This window comes from Haliotis cracherodii, unplaced genomic scaffold (genome assembly GCF_022045235.1).
Source record: "Haliotis cracherodii isolate W230 unplaced genomic scaffold, xgHalCrac1.p SCAF_7, whole genome shotgun sequence".
Taxonomy (NCBI): Eukaryota; Metazoa; Mollusca; class Gastropoda; order Lepetellida; family Haliotidae; genus Haliotis; species Haliotis cracherodii.
The window spans coordinates 21,217,874-21,235,961 of NW_027266330.1; the positions used below are offsets into that span (position 1 = coordinate 21,217,874).

General features: G+C 42.0%; 1 protein-coding gene across 1 annotated transcript; it reads left to right on the top strand.

The window, feature by feature from the left end:
- The first annotated feature begins 3,998 nt into the window (after positions 1–3,998).
- On the top strand, positions 3,999–12,298 carry LOC139448344 (neutral cholesterol ester hydrolase 1-like). The gene is made up of 7 exons (XM_071229887.1): positions 3,999–4,076; positions 7,225–7,380; positions 8,067–8,177; positions 8,640–8,757; positions 10,235–10,298; positions 11,154–11,275; positions 11,567–12,298. Exons 2-7 carry the CDS (start codon positions 7,231–7,233, stop codon positions 12,232–12,234), a joined length of 1,233 nt encoding a protein of 410 aa, XP_071085988.1. The 5' UTR covers positions 3,999–4,076; positions 7,225–7,230; the 3' UTR covers positions 12,235–12,298.
- The last annotated feature ends 5,790 nt before the right edge of the window (positions 12,299–18,088 follow it).

Genomic DNA, 18,088 nt, shown 5'->3' on the forward strand with positions numbered 1-18,088 from the left:
ACAAATGATATACTGAGAGTGATTCACGATGAACAATATAGATGTTCATAGAAAAACTTGAAACATCATTTTTCTTTATGATTTTAGTATTTTGGTGTTTTTAAGCATTGTTGCAATTATATCGCTCATCTCCTACATTAACATAATCTGCTACCATATCTCATTAAGCAATTTTCGTCGAAAACAATTGGGGAGGGTGGGGGAGGGTGGGTCGTGGTGGTTACATTGTATACCATATCTCAGCCCTTATGCTATATGTTTTCATTTCTTTTCCTTTTTATGATAGCACAATTGTTCGGGCATATCTCGATATACAGTTATAGTGGTTTTATTGTAACAATTCAATGGCATTGGTGTTTTACCTACTCACAAGATTTGAAAATGAAGTAAAAAATACATGATTTTTATCAATGTTTTAATAAGAATTACAATAATAGTTAAATGAAACAAAATGTTTGCCAAATTCAGATAACCGGGCACATTACCTGTACTCAAAGTCATAATTTGGATAATTTAATGGCGAAAACATTGTTACAGCCAATGTTGTCAAATTATGCATTCTTCCTTCAATTCATGCAATTTTGACCCCCTAAAATTTCACGCACACACCTGCAAGCTTACCATGAACATTGTGTGTAGATACATCCTTTATGCAAAAGAAAAGGTTTCAGGTATACAGGAAAAAGTGGGAATGAAGATCTTAACTAAGCCTCTTCTCCTCTGGTGGCCAACTGACTATATACAATCTAGCTGACAACTGAAACTTGTCTTGATTTACGATTTGAAATTTGGTATTTTCTACTGGATTTGGCTATGCATATCTAAAACAATGTTTTGAAAATGAAACCTATTTTTCACAAAGTACATTTCATGTTTCTCCCTTAGAAAAAAGTTGATGTCTTTTCAATTTGATAGTTCAAGATATGACACTTACAGATCAATTAGAGTGAGTGAGTGAGTTGGGTTTAACGCCGCTTTTAACATTATTCCAGTTATATCGCGGCGTGTCAGCTTAATGTGGGAGGAAAGCCCGAAGTGATGCAGGTCTCAGACGTTTACCACTTCGGTGAAACCCACGAGCACGGGTATGGTGCTGACAAACCTAGAAACATAATTGGGGCGAACCGGGATTCGAACCCACAATCATAGGTTTCTGGCGTGTCCAAGGGACGCAACTCTGCACAGCGAATCGCGGCGCCTTAGACGACTGGGCCACCCGTGCCCCCACAGATCAATTAGAAGCCACTTACGGCCAATATAATATTCATCAAGTTGGAAAAGTAAAAACAAATCCATGGGTCACTGAAATTAGACTGTGTTTGTTTGTTTGTTGTTTAACACCGCACTCTATATTCCTGGACCAGAAAATCCAGTGATTGACATCATTAGCACCATACTACGCATTTGAGATAGGTTGTGTTTGAAAGAAATTAATTTTGGACGAAGACAGACAACAGCAAAGTGTAAAAGATGTAAGTGCATTTTGTACGTTTGCATAAGCCAGAAACGACCTTGTGACCTCATTATAAACAGTGACCTCAGGCATATGTAAACGTCTCAACGTTTCCGAATTCCGCATTCGCTGACCTCAAGATCATTATGATATTAATGTTAAGTATTCTCGAAAACATGTTTGGTTTTATGACAGCTGATCAAAATTTGCGCCACAGTACAATGTGACACTGTGTTAAGTACATGCACCTGACTATTTCACTACGTAACAGGTAATGTATGTTTGGGCGTAAAGAGCAAAATAGAGTGTCACTCTACATGAAAGGTTCACTAATAATCAGTGATGGCACCTGATGTTCGCGAAAAGGGTAAGCATGTCCTACATAACGTTGTATGTATGTCTAACATATCGTTTTTAGTTTCAACAAAATCAGTGAATGAGTTATCCTGTAACAGAACTGCTCGGTCCATCACGTGATTGCCTGGTCAAGACTCGTTTGTTCACAGGCCGTCGTATGGAAGGAGTGCTGCTGTACCGTCAGTCAACTAAAAGCACTTTTATTCAGAGTGTCTGAGTAACGGTTGATAACGTTAGGGCAGGACATGTTTATCCTTTTTGACGAATACCTGGTGTCAGCCCAATCAATTGAAATTATATTTAAATTCACGGTGACAAAGTTTTACACAGTTTTAAGTAGGAGAGTTATACACTCCTTAATTGTATATGTATTCACCATTTTGAATAATTTCTGCACAAACAAATGTTGTTATTTTACTTTTCGAGGCTTTTCAAGTTAATTCAACTTATCGAATAACCTATGATGTAATAACTCCGGCATCAGTCTTAAAACTCCATATATTTCGAGCAGACGCAAACATGTGCGCAATGGAGGATTGTGTTGCGAAGTTATCAGGGGAGTGTGACATGCTCAGGTTATCACAATTGCCTTTAGTCAATGACTTTACAAACTGATTAACAACGCTTTATGATAAATGATAGTAAAATTATCACTTTTGATCGTAAGATATTCCCATGTGTGCATCGTGCCTCTGATAACGTCATGGAACGCAGGTAACGTTGCCATGCACCTCTCTAACACTTGATGTAGTGCAGCATGTTTCTCAAATGGTCATAATACGTTGATAAGTTTCACACAGCGCTTGACCCTAAATGACCATACCTATTGATTGTTTGGATATTTGCTTATTGTGTGATTGATCGATTCGTATATATACGTCTTTCTTCACTATTCAAAAGACTAAGACGATTAACGGTTTGACGTTAAACAAAAATATGTAATGGTTCTAGTGAGTATTCTGTGTCAGAACTGACCCCAGGTACCTTATCCTTGTCGTAAACGTCGACTTGAACGGGAATCGGGTGGTCAGGCTGTGTTGTCTCCATGTATTCTCCATGGCGTGGAAGAAACTGGTTTGCCAGATCCTAACCCAGTTGTTATTATTACGGGCTGCCTCGGAAAAGCTAAGGGCCACCTCCATAGTCTAGTGTTAGAGCGTCCGCCCGGAGAGCGGTAGACCCGTGTACGATCCCCGGCCGCGTCATACCAAAGACGTTAAACGATGGTACTTGTTGTTACCCTGTCTGGCACTCGGCATTAAGGGGCTAAAACAAGGACTGGTTGGCTCGGTATACTGTGTCTGAGTGGGGTATTCATATTATCTGCGGCATGCCATCTCAGCGTGCTAGTACTATAACATCGGCATCAATCCAGACTAGGACTAGTACAAGCACACACACACACACACACACACACACACACACGATTCGTACAATGTCATGATCATGTGTTTATGAATCACTATCAAATTGCAATGATACAGAGGTGTTCGCGAAAAAGTGCGCGAATCCTGACCCACCGGTGGCACTCGTCATAAACACATGCAAAGGCAAGTCAATTGTTCACCTGAAAAAAACACGGGACCGCATGGTCCAAGTCAAAATTGGAATTTGCATTGGACATCTAGTGGATCTCAGTTGGTGTGCACTATAATATCGGCATTACAATAAACTACTGTTATAACGAACAAAGGGACCACTGATTGTAGTTCGTAATAACCGTAGTTCGTTATAAGCATATATACAGCATACATACACGAAATGGCCGGTACAAAAAAAATAAGTTTGTTATATCCGTGATAAGCGTGTTATAAACCTAGTTTACTGTACTTGTTACCCTGCCTCTCTCCTCTCTCTCTCTCTCTCTCTCTCTCTCTCTCTCTCTCTCTCTCTCTCTCTCTCTCTCTCTCTCTCACTCACTCTCTCTCTCTCTCTCTCTCTCTCTCTCTCTCTCAATCTCTCTTTCTCTCTCACACACGCACACACAGAGTATTCAGACACGGTCATCTCCCTAAAGGAGTATACTTCCTATAGCCATCGATACATGTGTCCTCCACATCATATAGTGGTGTTTGTTAGTGCACTACACAGGCCAAGATGCGTCAGCACGTATCTCCCTCCCTAAATGCTGTGATAAAGCCATTGCATTAAAGTAGGTCATTGTATCTCACATCGACATGGACTATGGCCGAAACCTGACCTAGCAAAACACATGTCAAGATCCGGCCTGTACTGAACTGATCACGGGTGTTAAGCGAACCTACAGGTAATTATAACAAGCTTTCTGTTAAGAGTTATTAATTTTTTCAGCAAGGCTGGGTCTCAACTTTAGAAAATAAACACTAATGAGTATTGTTCTTTTCTATATGTTGTACGGATGTCTAGAATTTATCAATATATCTGTCATTGATATACTCGGCCACCGTGATCTTGCTGGAATATTGCAAAAAGCGGAGTAAAACAACACTCACTCACACACTTAGGACAACATGGCCTGCTACAAGCAAATGTCTCATGCTCTTATCGAGTTTGCTTGTTTGTTGTTTAACGCCACACTCCGCAATATTTCAGCTATATGACGGCGGTATGTACATAATCGAGTCTGGAACAGACAATCCAGTGATTGACATCATGAGCATCGACCCACGCAATTGGGGTACGATGACATGCATATCAACCAAGTCAGCGAGTCTGACCACCCTATCCCGTTTGTCGCCTCTTACGACAAGCATGAGTTGCTGAAACCTATTCTTCCCCGGATCTTCACGGGTCTCTTGTTGGGCATTATGTTATGTAATACGTGATAATCATGAGACATATTTTCACAAAGTCGATTGTACGATTCCGAGTTCAAGTGTATCAACAACATGTGTTTATGAATCACTATTACATTGTAAGCAATGTCTATTTAAACCACAGCGCTGTCGGCACGTTACAGGACTGTTGTGGCGCAGTCAACAATCTTTCAGTTGCACCGCAGCGAGGTCGACACGGTACAGCACTGTCGTGGCGTAGTCAGCAATCTTTCAGTTGCGCCCCGCCGTGATGTTGCTGGAATATTGCTAAAAGCGGCGTAAAACCATACTCACTCACTCACTTCAGTTGCACCACAGCTAGGTCGACACGGTACAGCACTGTCGTGGCGTAGTCAGCAATCTTTCAGTTGCACCACAGCTAGGTCGGCACGTTACAGCATTGTCGTGGCGTAGTCAGCAATCTTTCAGTTGCATCACAGCGAGGTCTACACATTACAGCACTGTCGTGGCGCAGTCAGCAATCTTTCAGCTGCACCCCAGCGAGGTCGGAACGTTACAGCACTGTCGTGGCGCAGTCAACAATCTTTCAGTTGCACCACAGCAATGTCGGCACGTTACAACACTGTCGTGGCGCAGTCAGCAATCTCTCAGTTGCACCACAGCGAGATCGGCACGTTATAACACTAGGATAGCGCAGTCAACAATCTTTCAGCTGCACCATAACGAGGTCGGCACGTTACAACGCTGTCGTGGCGCAGTCAGCAATCTCTCAGTTGCACCACCGCGAGATCGGCACGTTACAGCACTAGGTTAGCGCAGTTACCAATCTTTCAGTTGCACCACAGCCAGGTCGGCACGTTACAACACTGTCGTGGCGCAGTCAGCAATCTTTCAGTTGCACCACAGCGAGGTCGACACATTACAGCACTGTCGTGGCGCAGTCAAAACTCTTTCAGTTGCACCACAGCGAGGTCGACACATTACAGCACTGTCGCGGCGCAGTCAAAAATCTTTCAGTTGCACCACAGCGAGGTCGACACGTTACGGCACTGTCGTGGCGTAGTCAGCAATCTTTCAGCTGCACCCCAGCGAGGTCGGAACGTTACAGCACTGTCGTGGCGCAGTCAGCAATCTTTCAGTTGCACCACAGCAAGGTCGGCACGTTACAACACTGTCGTGGCGCAGTCAGCAATCTCTCAGTTGCACCACAGCGAGATCGGCACGTTACAACACTAGGATAGCGCAATCAACAATCTTTCAGTTGCACCATAGCGAGGTCGGCACGTTACAACGCTGCCGTAGCGCAGTCAGCAATCTCTCAGTTGCACCCCAGCGAGATCGGCACGTAACAGCACTAGGTTAGCGCAGTTACCAATCTTTCAGTTGCACCCCAGCGAGGTCGGAACGTTACAGCACTGTCGTGGCGCAGTCAAAAATCTTTCAGTTGCACCACAGCGAGGTCGACACGTTACGGCACTGTCGTGGCGTAGTCAGCAATCTTTCAGCTGCACCCCAGCGAGGTCGGAACGTTACAGCACTGTCGTGGCGCAGTCAGCAATCTTTCAGTTGCACCACAGCAAGGTCGGCACGTTACAACAGTGTCGTGGCGCAGTCAGCAATCTCTCAGTTGCACCACAGCGAGATCGGCACGTTACAACACTAGGATAGCGCAGTCAACAATCTTTCAGTTGCACCATAGCGAGGTCGGCACGTTACAACGCTGCCGTGGCGCAGTCAGCAATCTCTCAGTTGCACCACCGCGAGATCGGCACGTTACAGCACTAGGTTAGCGCAGTTACCAATCTTTCAGTTGCACCACAGCCAGGTCGGAACGTTACAACACTGTTGTGGCGCAGTCAACAATCTTTCAGTTACACCACAGGCTGTCAGCACGTTACAGCACTAGGATAGCGCAGTCAACAATCTTTCAGTTGCATCACAGCGAGGTCAACACATTACAGCACTGTCGTGGCGTAGTCAGCAATCTTTCAGCTGCACCCCAGCGAGGTCGGAACGTTACAGCACTGTCGTGGCGCAGTCAACAATCTTTCAGTTGCACCACAGCAAGGTCGTCACGTTACAACACTGTCGTGGCGTAGTCAGCAATCTTTCAGTTGCACCACAGCGAGGTCGACACGTTACAGCACTGTCGTGGCGTAGTCAGCAATCTTTCAGCTGCACCCCAGCGAGGTCGGCACGTTACAACACTGTCCTGGCGTAGTCATCAATCTTTCAGTTACACCACAGCGAGGTCGGCACATTACAGCACTGTTGTGGCGCAGTCGGCAATCTTTCAGTAGCACCACTGCGAGGACGGCACGTTACAGCACTAGGTTAGCGCAGTCAACATTGTTACAAAACAATAATAAAATTATTCACGAAACGTTACGTTACGTTGAAGTTTCAGACAGACAGATATTAGAAATAAGACACCATCCACGATAGTTTTCGATCATAAAAACCCTCGAAATTAGGACCCTCACAATCAAGGCATAGAGTTTTTAAACACAAACAGTAACAAGATTATGTCGCTCGGTCTACCTGTAAATAATGCACATCATTGGTACTCCTTAAAGCAAGTCTAGTGAATTCAAATTAAAGTATCACCGAAAGGAAACCAAGGACCAGCTCTTACCTCTGCTTTACTATCTGTTACAGGCGACAATGTTTTGCTGTAGCCTCCCTGGCCTCGTGGGTGCTGCAGTCGTCTTTGCGGGCCTTTCGTATGTCGCGTACATACCGTTGCTGGAGGGTATTGTGGACACGTATCAAGCGAGGATTATCTCCACTTTTGCAAGAGTTGTTAGAATAACGGTATGTTGATTGAGATTTGGTTTGTCCAACTTTTAATTACTTTAACTGCTTCTAAGACGTCTAAGTGTCGTTTGCATGTTGTCTGTCATAGGCGAAGTTAAAGGGAGTTGGTGCGATTTCAGGCTGTTTCCACATTTAACATCGATCTCTCACTCACTCACTCAGGGGTTGATAGCTCGATTGTTATTATGACGATTACAACAATTTGAGTCGGAATGTCTCGTGCTGTTTCATGTTTTTCATATCTTTCAATCCTAAAATAAATGACGTAAGATTCCGGGGTAGAATAGGTCTTCAGCAACCCATGCTTGCCGTAAAAGGTGACTATGCTCGTCCTAAAAGGCGACTAGCGGGATCGGGTGGTCAGGCTCGCTGACTTGGTTGAAGCATGTCATCGATCCCAAATGCGTGGATCGATGCTCATGATGTCAATCACTAGATTGTCTGGTCCAGAATCGATTATTTACAGACCGCCGTCATATAGATGGAATATTGCTGTGCGGCGTTAAACAACAAACCAACCAACCAACCAACCACAAGTTATCATATTCATTCTAAGACATTAAACGGATTCAGGATCCCAGTATTGAATACGGTTATAGTTTGCTCCATATAACTATGCACATCCATTTCCCCTTGTTGAGCCAGTCGTTGGCATTAAACCTTTCATGAACTTTTCTGTGAAGGGAGGCGTGGCAGAAGTTCTTGGTGTGGAGACGCCGGATAACGTGGCCAGAATGCTTACAAGTCTCATCCTCTCAGACAAAATCCCACCTCCCGAGACAGATCAACTAAAGGTAAGACACATCGGATTACACAGCACGTAAGAACCAGCTGCCATGTAGGGATATGGGGTTACGATGTACCCCTAGTACCCGGTGGTAGTGTCCCAGCTTGTGTCCCCTTCACGCATTAAGTCAATGGACAGTAAACTACGGTTATAACGAACTCATATGGGCCACTAATTCTAGTTCGTTATAAGCGTAGTTCGTTATAAGCGTAGTTCGTTATAACCACACATACAGAATATATACAATAAATGGCCTCGACCAATAAATAAGTTCGTAATATCAGTCAGTTCGTTATAAGCGTAGTTCGTTATTACCACATATACAGATTATATACAGTAAATGGCCGCGACCAAGAAATAAGTTCGTAATATCAGTCAGTTCGTTATAAGCGTGTTCGTTATAAACGCATTTTACTGTATAGCTGCCCCTGTGAAGTTTTAATGTCATGTTGTATGCATCTTTACACAGGTGGAAGACTACACGTTTGATGGTGTACCGGTAAGGCTGTATCGTCCAACAAGTGCAGCAAACCCATCGCCATCCGTGATATATATCCATGGTGGGGGCTGGACCATCCTAAACGTAGGTACGAAAACAAAAAGTCCAATAACATACATTATAGGCTGTACCGATTGAACTGGAGCCTACAAGGTGAGCACATGGACTATTTAGGCTACCTTTCACTTTCGGGTTGTTTTTCCATCTTTGTTCCACTGATATTTTTCTCGATCGACTCTAGTTGTTATTTTGGAACTGACACCCTGGTAAGAATTTCTTTTCCCTGTGTTATTGCGAGTGTTTCCCCTGCGTTATGGCGAGTTTTTTCCCTGTGTTAAGGCGAGTGTTTTCACTGTGTTATGGCGAGTGTCTCCCCTGTGTTATGGCGAGTGTTTCCCTGTGTTATGGCGAGTGTTTTCCCTGTGTTATGGCGAGTGTTTCCCTGTGTTATGGCGAGTGTTTTCCCTGTGTTATGGCGACTGTTTTCCCTGTGTTATGGCGAGTGTTTTCCCTGTGTTATAGCGAGTGTTTCCCCTGTCTTATGGCGAGTGTTTCCCCTGTGTTATGGCGAGTGTTTTCCCTGTCTTATCGCGAGTGTTTCCCCTGTGTTATGGCGAGTGTTTCCCCTGTGTTATGGCGAGTGTTTTCCCTGTCTTATGGCGTGTGTTTCCCCTGTGTTATGGCGAGTGTTTTCCCTGTCTTATGGCGAGTGTTTCCCCTGTGTTATGGCGAGTGTTTCCCCTGTGTTATGGCGAGTGTTTTCCCTGTCTTTTGGCGAGTGTTTCCCCTGTGTTATGGCGAGTGTTTCCCCTGTCTTATCGCGAGTGTTTTCCCTGTGTTATGGCGAGTGTTTCCCCTGTGTTATGGCGAGTGTTTTCCCTGTGTTATGGCGAGTGTTTCCCCTGTGTTATGGCGACTGTTTCCCTTGTGTTATGGCGAGTGTTATCGATGCGATAAACCAGTCTGATAAACTTGGTATTACGATCCGATGAATATGCAAATGAAGAACTACTTTCAAGCTCCAAAACATCGTTGCAATGTCTCCTTCATCAGTAGACTATTGACTCACGTTCATCTTATTTTGAGATAAGTGCCGCCGTGTTTATATTATCCAATATGGCTGCATGACACGTGGCATTACTTGATAAATTAGGCGGTTCATCCAATCACTATATTCATGCGCGGTTTCCAAAGCTTCATCATTAAGTATATCAGGAATAAAAGCCAAAGAATCGAAAATACAGTTTTATTCCCAAAATACAGTGATATGAAAACACATTCGGCTAATAAGCTGTATATGCCGAACAATGATAATTCAGCTGAATCAATGTCTGTACGCTGAGTCATTAAAACTTTGAAACAACAAAGTTTCACTTTGTAACAGGAAATAATAATTATAAAATCAAATAAAGAAAGTGTGTCTCACTAGTTTATAATGCTAATTCGTATTCAATAGTAAATATAGAACTGTGGAAGTAATTGATGATCCAGAAGAATGAAAGTACATGTAACAAATAGAAATACAGATCAGTTACATTGTTTCAGCTTGTGCCTTTATCTTTCAGACAGCTACGATGATACAGTATCAGACTTAACAGTAACATCTGGCTATGTCTTTGTTTCCATTGAGTGAGTACGTCATGGGTATAATACGCTGTAGGCTGACTGATTCAATCATAATTACATTAACTTCATAGCCAGGAAATATGGGATACAATGACACAATGCCAGCAAAAACAACAGCAACATCAAGTTTTGAACTTGAAGTATATAACATCGGCATCAGTCCCGACTATGACTAGTACAAGCAGCCACACACACACACACACACACACACACACACACACACACACACACATGCACGTCGCTATATAAGTGCAATAATCTTGGACGCGACGTTAAACTCCATTTCACCTCACCTCACCTTAACCTTAGTGTACAGGAAACTAGGTCGAAGCGTCCTCGTGCGTTAGCTATAAAATAGTTCCGAGCAAAACGATACTTTATAACATTACACATGGGGGTTGATCAACCGTTTTTACTTACATCAAGCCCATCGGGATATGTAGTAATAGTAAGAGATAAGAGGAAGGAAACATTTCAGCTCCAGGTACAAGTATAGTTCTGAAATGAAAAAGTAATTTTAATAGATTATTGTGATCGGTCATTTATTGGAGCTCTGATGTCTATTAAACAGATGGCCTTCACCGTTAGGGACTATTCGTTGTATTATTTCCATGTGGGGAATTCATTACTGCTATATCATACTGAGCGTGTGTAAGGTCCTGGCATCAATAACAGACTCCGATTTTATTTTGAACCATGCATATAAGAAGTTTGTAAATTGTGAGTAAAACTGTAGGGTAATAACCCCATCATCTATTTCTCTAGCATCACAAAATAACCGTATTACAACAGCACTTATTGCTAAATATTTCTATGTTTTGCATGCAGAAATCATCAACATTTTGTGAATGCTTACAGGTATCCGCTAGCCCCTGAAAATCCTTTCCCTAAACCGTTCGAGGCATGTCTAAAAGCAGCCCTTCACGTGTTGTCACACGCAGGGACATATGGCCTAGATGCAGAGAACATAGCTATTGCAGGTAAGGGACGGTGTTTAATCGTCGATTGTTGGAAAATCACACTTTGGTTATGCGAGGTCACAACAAGTAATAAAGATCAATTATGAAGATACTGATTGGCCAAATACTGCTTATTGTGCCTAATATTTGTAATAAAGAGCGATGTTAAAAGACGAACACCGAACTGTACAAGCATTGTGTGGTTCCACGCACTGACTGCCTAAATCAACTTTTCACATGTATTTACAACTTGGACCCAAGTTCAATAGATGTGTGACCGTTTCTCTCATCCATTCACGTTTAACTTCACAGGGGACAGCTCGGGTGGTAATCTCGCAGCTGCAGTTGCTCTGAAGCTATCCGAGGTGAAGGACATCCCCAAACTCAGGTTCCAGTGGCTCATCTACCCGGCGCTCCAAGCGTTCAGTTTCAAGACCCCATCTTACGTTTCAAACGAGGAGGCCTCTCCCTACTTCCTCCAGGGCGAGACAATGGCACGTTATTGGTGCAACTACATGGGCATTAACACACTAACCATGATAGAAGCTTTCAGTACCAACAACCACACTTCTAGGAAGCTGAAACAATCGATCTATGCTTCATATGTTAGTTCCAAGCTGCTGCCAACGGCATATCACGGCGATAACTCAGAACCAACCAATATAGATCATGGCGATGATAACATCTCCAATCAAATTGAGAAGATTATTTTGAATCCTTATTTTGCTCCCTTGATGTCCCCGGATCTTAGTGGAGTGGCTCCAGCGTTTGTGGTCACAGCTGAGTTTGATGTTCTGAGGGATGATGGTCTGATGTATGCTCAGAGGATGAAGGACGCCGGTGTGAACGTGGTTGTCTACAACTCCCCGGGGTCTATACATGGCTTCTTGTGTTTTTTTGTTGGCCTTATTCCCAAGTATGCTGACACTGATCACACAGTCGACATGTTTGTAAAGTATGCAATGAAACAATTCAAATGATTTTTAACTGTTGATCTATGCTTATATTTATTTCTTTTTCTAACAATAAAGAAAACAATCTTAGTTCAATTTCTAATAAACCGAAGTTCGTGTTTGATCTTTACCCTGATGACAACAGAGATTGTTTCAGAATTCCACACAAATATAATAAATAAAACATTCATAGTGTACTTCGTTAGTTGAAGCCAAGGACGACCAATAACAATATCCTTTGTATATTTGTACGAGGTGATTGACTAACTTAATCTTTTACCCCACAGTCCTCTCAGTATTTTAGCTATACGACAGCCTGAGGAATGTGAACTGTACAAATTAGTGAGCTATTCCAATCAGTGAAGACACCGGGTGTTCGCGAGATCACAGTCCTCTCAGTATTTCAGCCATACGATGGAACATGAGATGTACCAATTAGTGGTTGATAGCTTTAACAGTATAGGCAGCATCACCCTTCCTTATTTCTTGTTGGTTCTACGACCGGTGTATTGAAGACTTCTTCAGCTCTGGATAACCCTAAGGGACGTTCATTGCCAATAATACATTCTGATCACGTTGTAATTATATCAATCAATAAACAAAGATTCGTTCCTTCAAAATAGCACAGGTAGACTACAACTGAAATAAGCTGTCTTTACTCCAGGGAACTAGTCACTGGGAAGACGGTGACACATTCGTAGTGGTGGTACAATGTACAGGAATAATGTTCTCTCGAAGTAAAATCATAAATCTGATTTTGCATATTTTAATGTGTCTCTTGTCGTTTTGAAAAGCGTATGAAAAGTGACTTTTGGAATCAGTGAGTAACAGTGTCAGCGGAACACACCATATAGGATCAAAACGCACTGTTTGTTTGAACGTGGGAAGAAAAGATCAAGTTTAATAACTTATTTTTCATCTTCTGCGACTACCATATCGTAATAGTTTGTTTGTTTTTGCAGTCCCTCACAGAGCAATAGGACGTCTCATGATAGTCATCTACGCATCCATTAGTACCGACCCCATATCTTCTTCATCGTCAACACACATACAGGGTGTCAGGACTTAATCATGTAAATCACTTGCCTTCAATATTTGAACAGCCGGGCGTGGCTGCGGATGTTTTGATTGGCTGATTGGTGACACGTGAACTGCTCCGAAATTAACAGTTCGTTAATGAACATGAACAGTTTCGTTGTCGGAGTACACACGGGACCCCAAAGTGAGTTTGCTTTATCCGTTATTTCGTTGTTAGCGTACTTTTTTATATCCATCAATTGAATATGATAAAATATTATCCAAATGTCCGGGACAAAAAAAACAATAGTTCGTTATATCCGTCAGTTTGTTATAAGCGCGTGTGTTATAAACGTATCAAATACCAAATATGCCTCCTTGTGGGACTTTAAGGGGAATTCATTGCCACCTTGGAGAGATATATCCACCACCAGACGTGTCTCCTTCTTTAACACTATCATGCAAACCGTCAGATTTTAAAGTAGACTTCATGATAAACAGTCGACCGTGTGGTGCAACCAGTAGTGTCTATAATAATACATATACATGTGGTTGGGTTTGTGTCTGAAGATATGTACTTAAACAAGTTAAATTATAGCTTGTTACATAAAATCATAAAGGAGACGACTGAAGACCAAGCTACCCAGTGATGGTTAGGAACATTTTGCTCAAAACAACATCAGTTAATGTTGAGCTTTGCTCCAATCGTCCGAAAACGGTTAGTTTGACTTGCAGTTATATCGGTATAAAAAAGAATACAAAAGACAAACATAATTTTATCAGCAAAGTTCAACACTAAGAGTGAGTGAGTGAGTGAGTTGGGTTTAACGCCGCTTTTAACATTATTCCAGTTATATCACGGCGTGTCAGCTTAATGTGGGAGGAAAGCCCGAAGTGATGCAGGCCTCAGACGTTTACCACTTCGGTGAAACCCACGAGCACGGGTATGGTGCTGACAAACCTAGAAACATAATTGGGGCGAACCGGGATTCGAACCCACAATCATAGGTTTCTGGCAAGCCCAAGGGACGCAACTCTGCACAGCGAATCGCGGCGCCATAGACGACTGGGCCACCCGTGCCCCCTTCAACACTAAGAACGTAGAATGTTTGTAAGTGCTACTGTAAAACATTTTGGTGCCAACACGTCAGTGTGGCTTCCTTTGTCCTTGACTTCCATTTGTGAGTATTTCATGTTAAGACCGAATGCGTAAACTGTGAAGCTCAATATGATAATATGGAGCAGTCAATTTACATTATTCAAATGAAAAACACAACTTTTCAAACTAATCAATAGAGGTTATCATGATCACGCGAGTGTCTTTGGGGATGGTAAATATCCTGCATTAGGAATAAACATTGTATTTAGCGAGCCTTGGCGAGCTATATACATAGTGTTTATTTCTGATACACATGTCTCACGTCTGTGCGACTTCGGTCATTCCTTCCACAGTATTAGACTGTGAAAGGAAGTACTTTTCAAAGCAGGGATAATTCACTCACTCACCCGCTCACTCACTCACATTAATAGACTGTGAAATGAAGTACTTTTCAAAGCAGGAATAACACTCACTCACTCACTCTACAAGACTTCATCACTTGTTCTCCCACAATTTTCACATCATTGTTTGTTCCTATGTGCACAGCCTACAGCGTGAAAAGTTATCCATAATTAGTATAAGCAAATATGCCCTAATCTGATGGAACCTATATTTTGTCCGATATGATTTTATCACTTTCAATCACAAAACATGTGTTTGATCTATATTTCCATAGCTGTATACATAAACATATACAGCAACGATAATATCAGCCAATGAACATTATTTGCACGCAGTCAAAAACAAAGTCACGTCATGTATACGTACCATTGTTGTTTATTTGGGATGAGTGAGTGAGTGAGTGAGTATGGTTTTACGCCGCTTTTAGCAATATTCCAGCAATATCACGGCGGGGGACACCAGAAATGGGCTTCACACATTGAACCCATGTCGGGAATCGAACCCGGATCTTCGGCGTGACGAGCGAACGCTTTAACCACTAGGCTACCCGACCGCCCCTATTTGGGATGACATTGGCCATGGAAGACAAAATTGACAAAATGTATGAATGATCAACACGATTCACTTCTCTGCCTTCAAATAGATGCACATATATTTTTGAGCATGAAACTTTTAATGTACTTATCGGGTTAGAACCGTCGAGAGGGGGCGGACTTTTGGCCGCTATCCCCTGAGCGCAATGGCGGATACAAAATCTTTACCGGTCCGGTTTTCCAACTCGATAAGTATATATGTTGCAGGATTTAAGACATACGTACATGTATTTGAAGGCAAGCGGCTTGTGAATTGAATCATGATGCTTTTGAATTCAAATCACGACATGTTTCCTTTGCTGAACTGGAGCATTACAAGTGCAGCGTAGATTAGGATCGGGATATGTTACGAAAACACTATATAGGGCACAGCTCGTAGCTCTGTGTAGCGACAAGTCAATATAAAAAATATATTGTGAACATGGAGCAGGACAGAGATACAGTTACTGCAGATTCTTTGAACAATGCAGACCATTGAGGTGAGGTTTCTTGCAATGGAATATAATCTTAGTGACTGGATGGTGTAGGGATCCGTGTATCGTTTGACAATTAACATTTCCCTTTTTATTACTACATAATACGTCATTCAACCCAAAAGAGTACGAGAATCTGTACTTTACTAAGAAAGTGTTATCCCAAATATACATCTGTTACATCTGACCACTTTCTAAATGGCATTGTGGGTTCATATCATTCAATATAATAATATGTGGTATTAGATGGCCTCACTCTCAGGACATCAGTCAACAAGTGTACCTGTTCCAACCTTATCGTGTTCCTACATAGAGAATATAGAAATTAAGAACCAATAGAAAGATACACTTCTGTACATACGTTTCCGTGCCCTGCGTTATTTGTTTCTTCTGTATACAACAGTAAATACTAGTAACCAGTGCATTGTGAATTGCTCTTTCTGCCAGATGATCTCAAATCCACTGGAGGGGGCGGTCGGGTAGCCAAGTGGTTAAAGCGTTCGATCGTCATGCCAAAGACTCGGGTTCGATCCCCGACATGGGTACAATGAGTGAAGCCCATTTCTGGCGTCCTCCGACGTGATATTGCTGGAATATTGCTAAAAAAGGCGTAAATCCATACTCACTCACTCACACAAAACATAGGAATGCAAGGCTTCTTTGTATCATTTTCAACCATTGTATGTAAACAAATGAATTTGGTTGTATCATGGAATTGGTTTCTGGTGGTTATAGGTATTTAACATTATGCTCATGATGTAGATCACTGGATTGTCTGGCCCAGACTCATTTATACACAGACCGCCGTCATATGGCTGGAATATTGCTGAGTGCGGCGTTAAACAACAAACAAACAAATCAATTTTATTTGTCTTTGAACATTAAATTTAGTGCAAAATACTTCATTGATATTGCAACTGTCCCGTGCAAGTGCAGATTTTATCTTATTTAATTCCTTAAAACTACATCTTTATGTGAGGTAATTATGAACGGAAATCTTGTTCATATATCTTGTGAATAAAACAATGAATCATGTCAGTTCTATTTCGAACTATAAAATGAAGCGTTATTAAAATGTTTAACATGAACCTTTGTTCGTGACATACACACGAAGAGAGTTCACCACCCCTGACTGCATATCCACGTGGAAGTGACATGCTGATTTTGAAACCGAAATCGGCTCCCTCATGATATGTTTTGTAACTGTTCCATAATATAGTTAAATTACTACCCCTTAAAAAAAGGTTCTGCATTCATGCCTCACAGTATATGATCCAGCACTATCGAGCATCTGCAGAAACAAACAGTGTTCATGTACAAAATATTTCTGCAGGCATCGTTCGGTTCCTATACATAGATAATTAGATCAAATGTAGATATTTCCAACATATACCTAGAAGTTCCGAATGTGAAAATAAAGTAGGAATTTTGAGGGTTGCGATATTGGGAGAGTTGGTTTTTAACAAATCGGTTTCTTGACTACTAACGGAGTTCTATCACGGCGAGTCAACTTCATCCGTATGGGAAGTCAATCGGGAGGAGAGTAGATGAGGTGTACACTTTTGCACATGAGAGGAGCAATTCTTCACATCGATTTCATGTCATGCAAGTACATAAATCTCGCTGGAAATGCACCTACATTGCAACAATGCAAATATCAATATATAAGCTTGATTGTTTCAAGGAACAATATACGAAATACTTATTATACATCCAAACGCTGATATCTTAACGAGCGAGTGAATTTTGTGTTTCGATGGCCGCCAAGGATCACACATTCTAACCATCTGGTCTTCGTCGGTTCATAGATCTGTCACTGTGCACTGAGGCGTCTTCTACTACGACATCAGCACGGCGAAACACGCGCAGAAGCTTACCACGTGTTCCTAGAACGTGTGATGCCAACGAATTTAAGTCATTACGTCACCGAAGCGTAAATGATAGAATAAACATCCATATAAACTGCCTTAACATGTCATATTTATTTATTTCAATAAAATCAGTAAATGCACTATCTTTTAACGTGATTTCCTGGTCCATCGACCCCTTAATTGTCAGAAGTATTGTTGTGCAGCGTCAGGCAATAAATACTTACTTTTTAATGCAAATTTTGTAAATGGCGGGTGCTACCGGCAGGACATGTTTACACTTTCCGCGAACTCCTGGTGACGTCACTGATTTTCAGTGGTCCATTCATATACCTTTCACAGCTATTTTAGTAATGGAATAGGCGGATGGTCAAGTTCAAGACTTGTTATTCCATTGCTTTGACGTTATACCTTCACAGCTGCAATTAC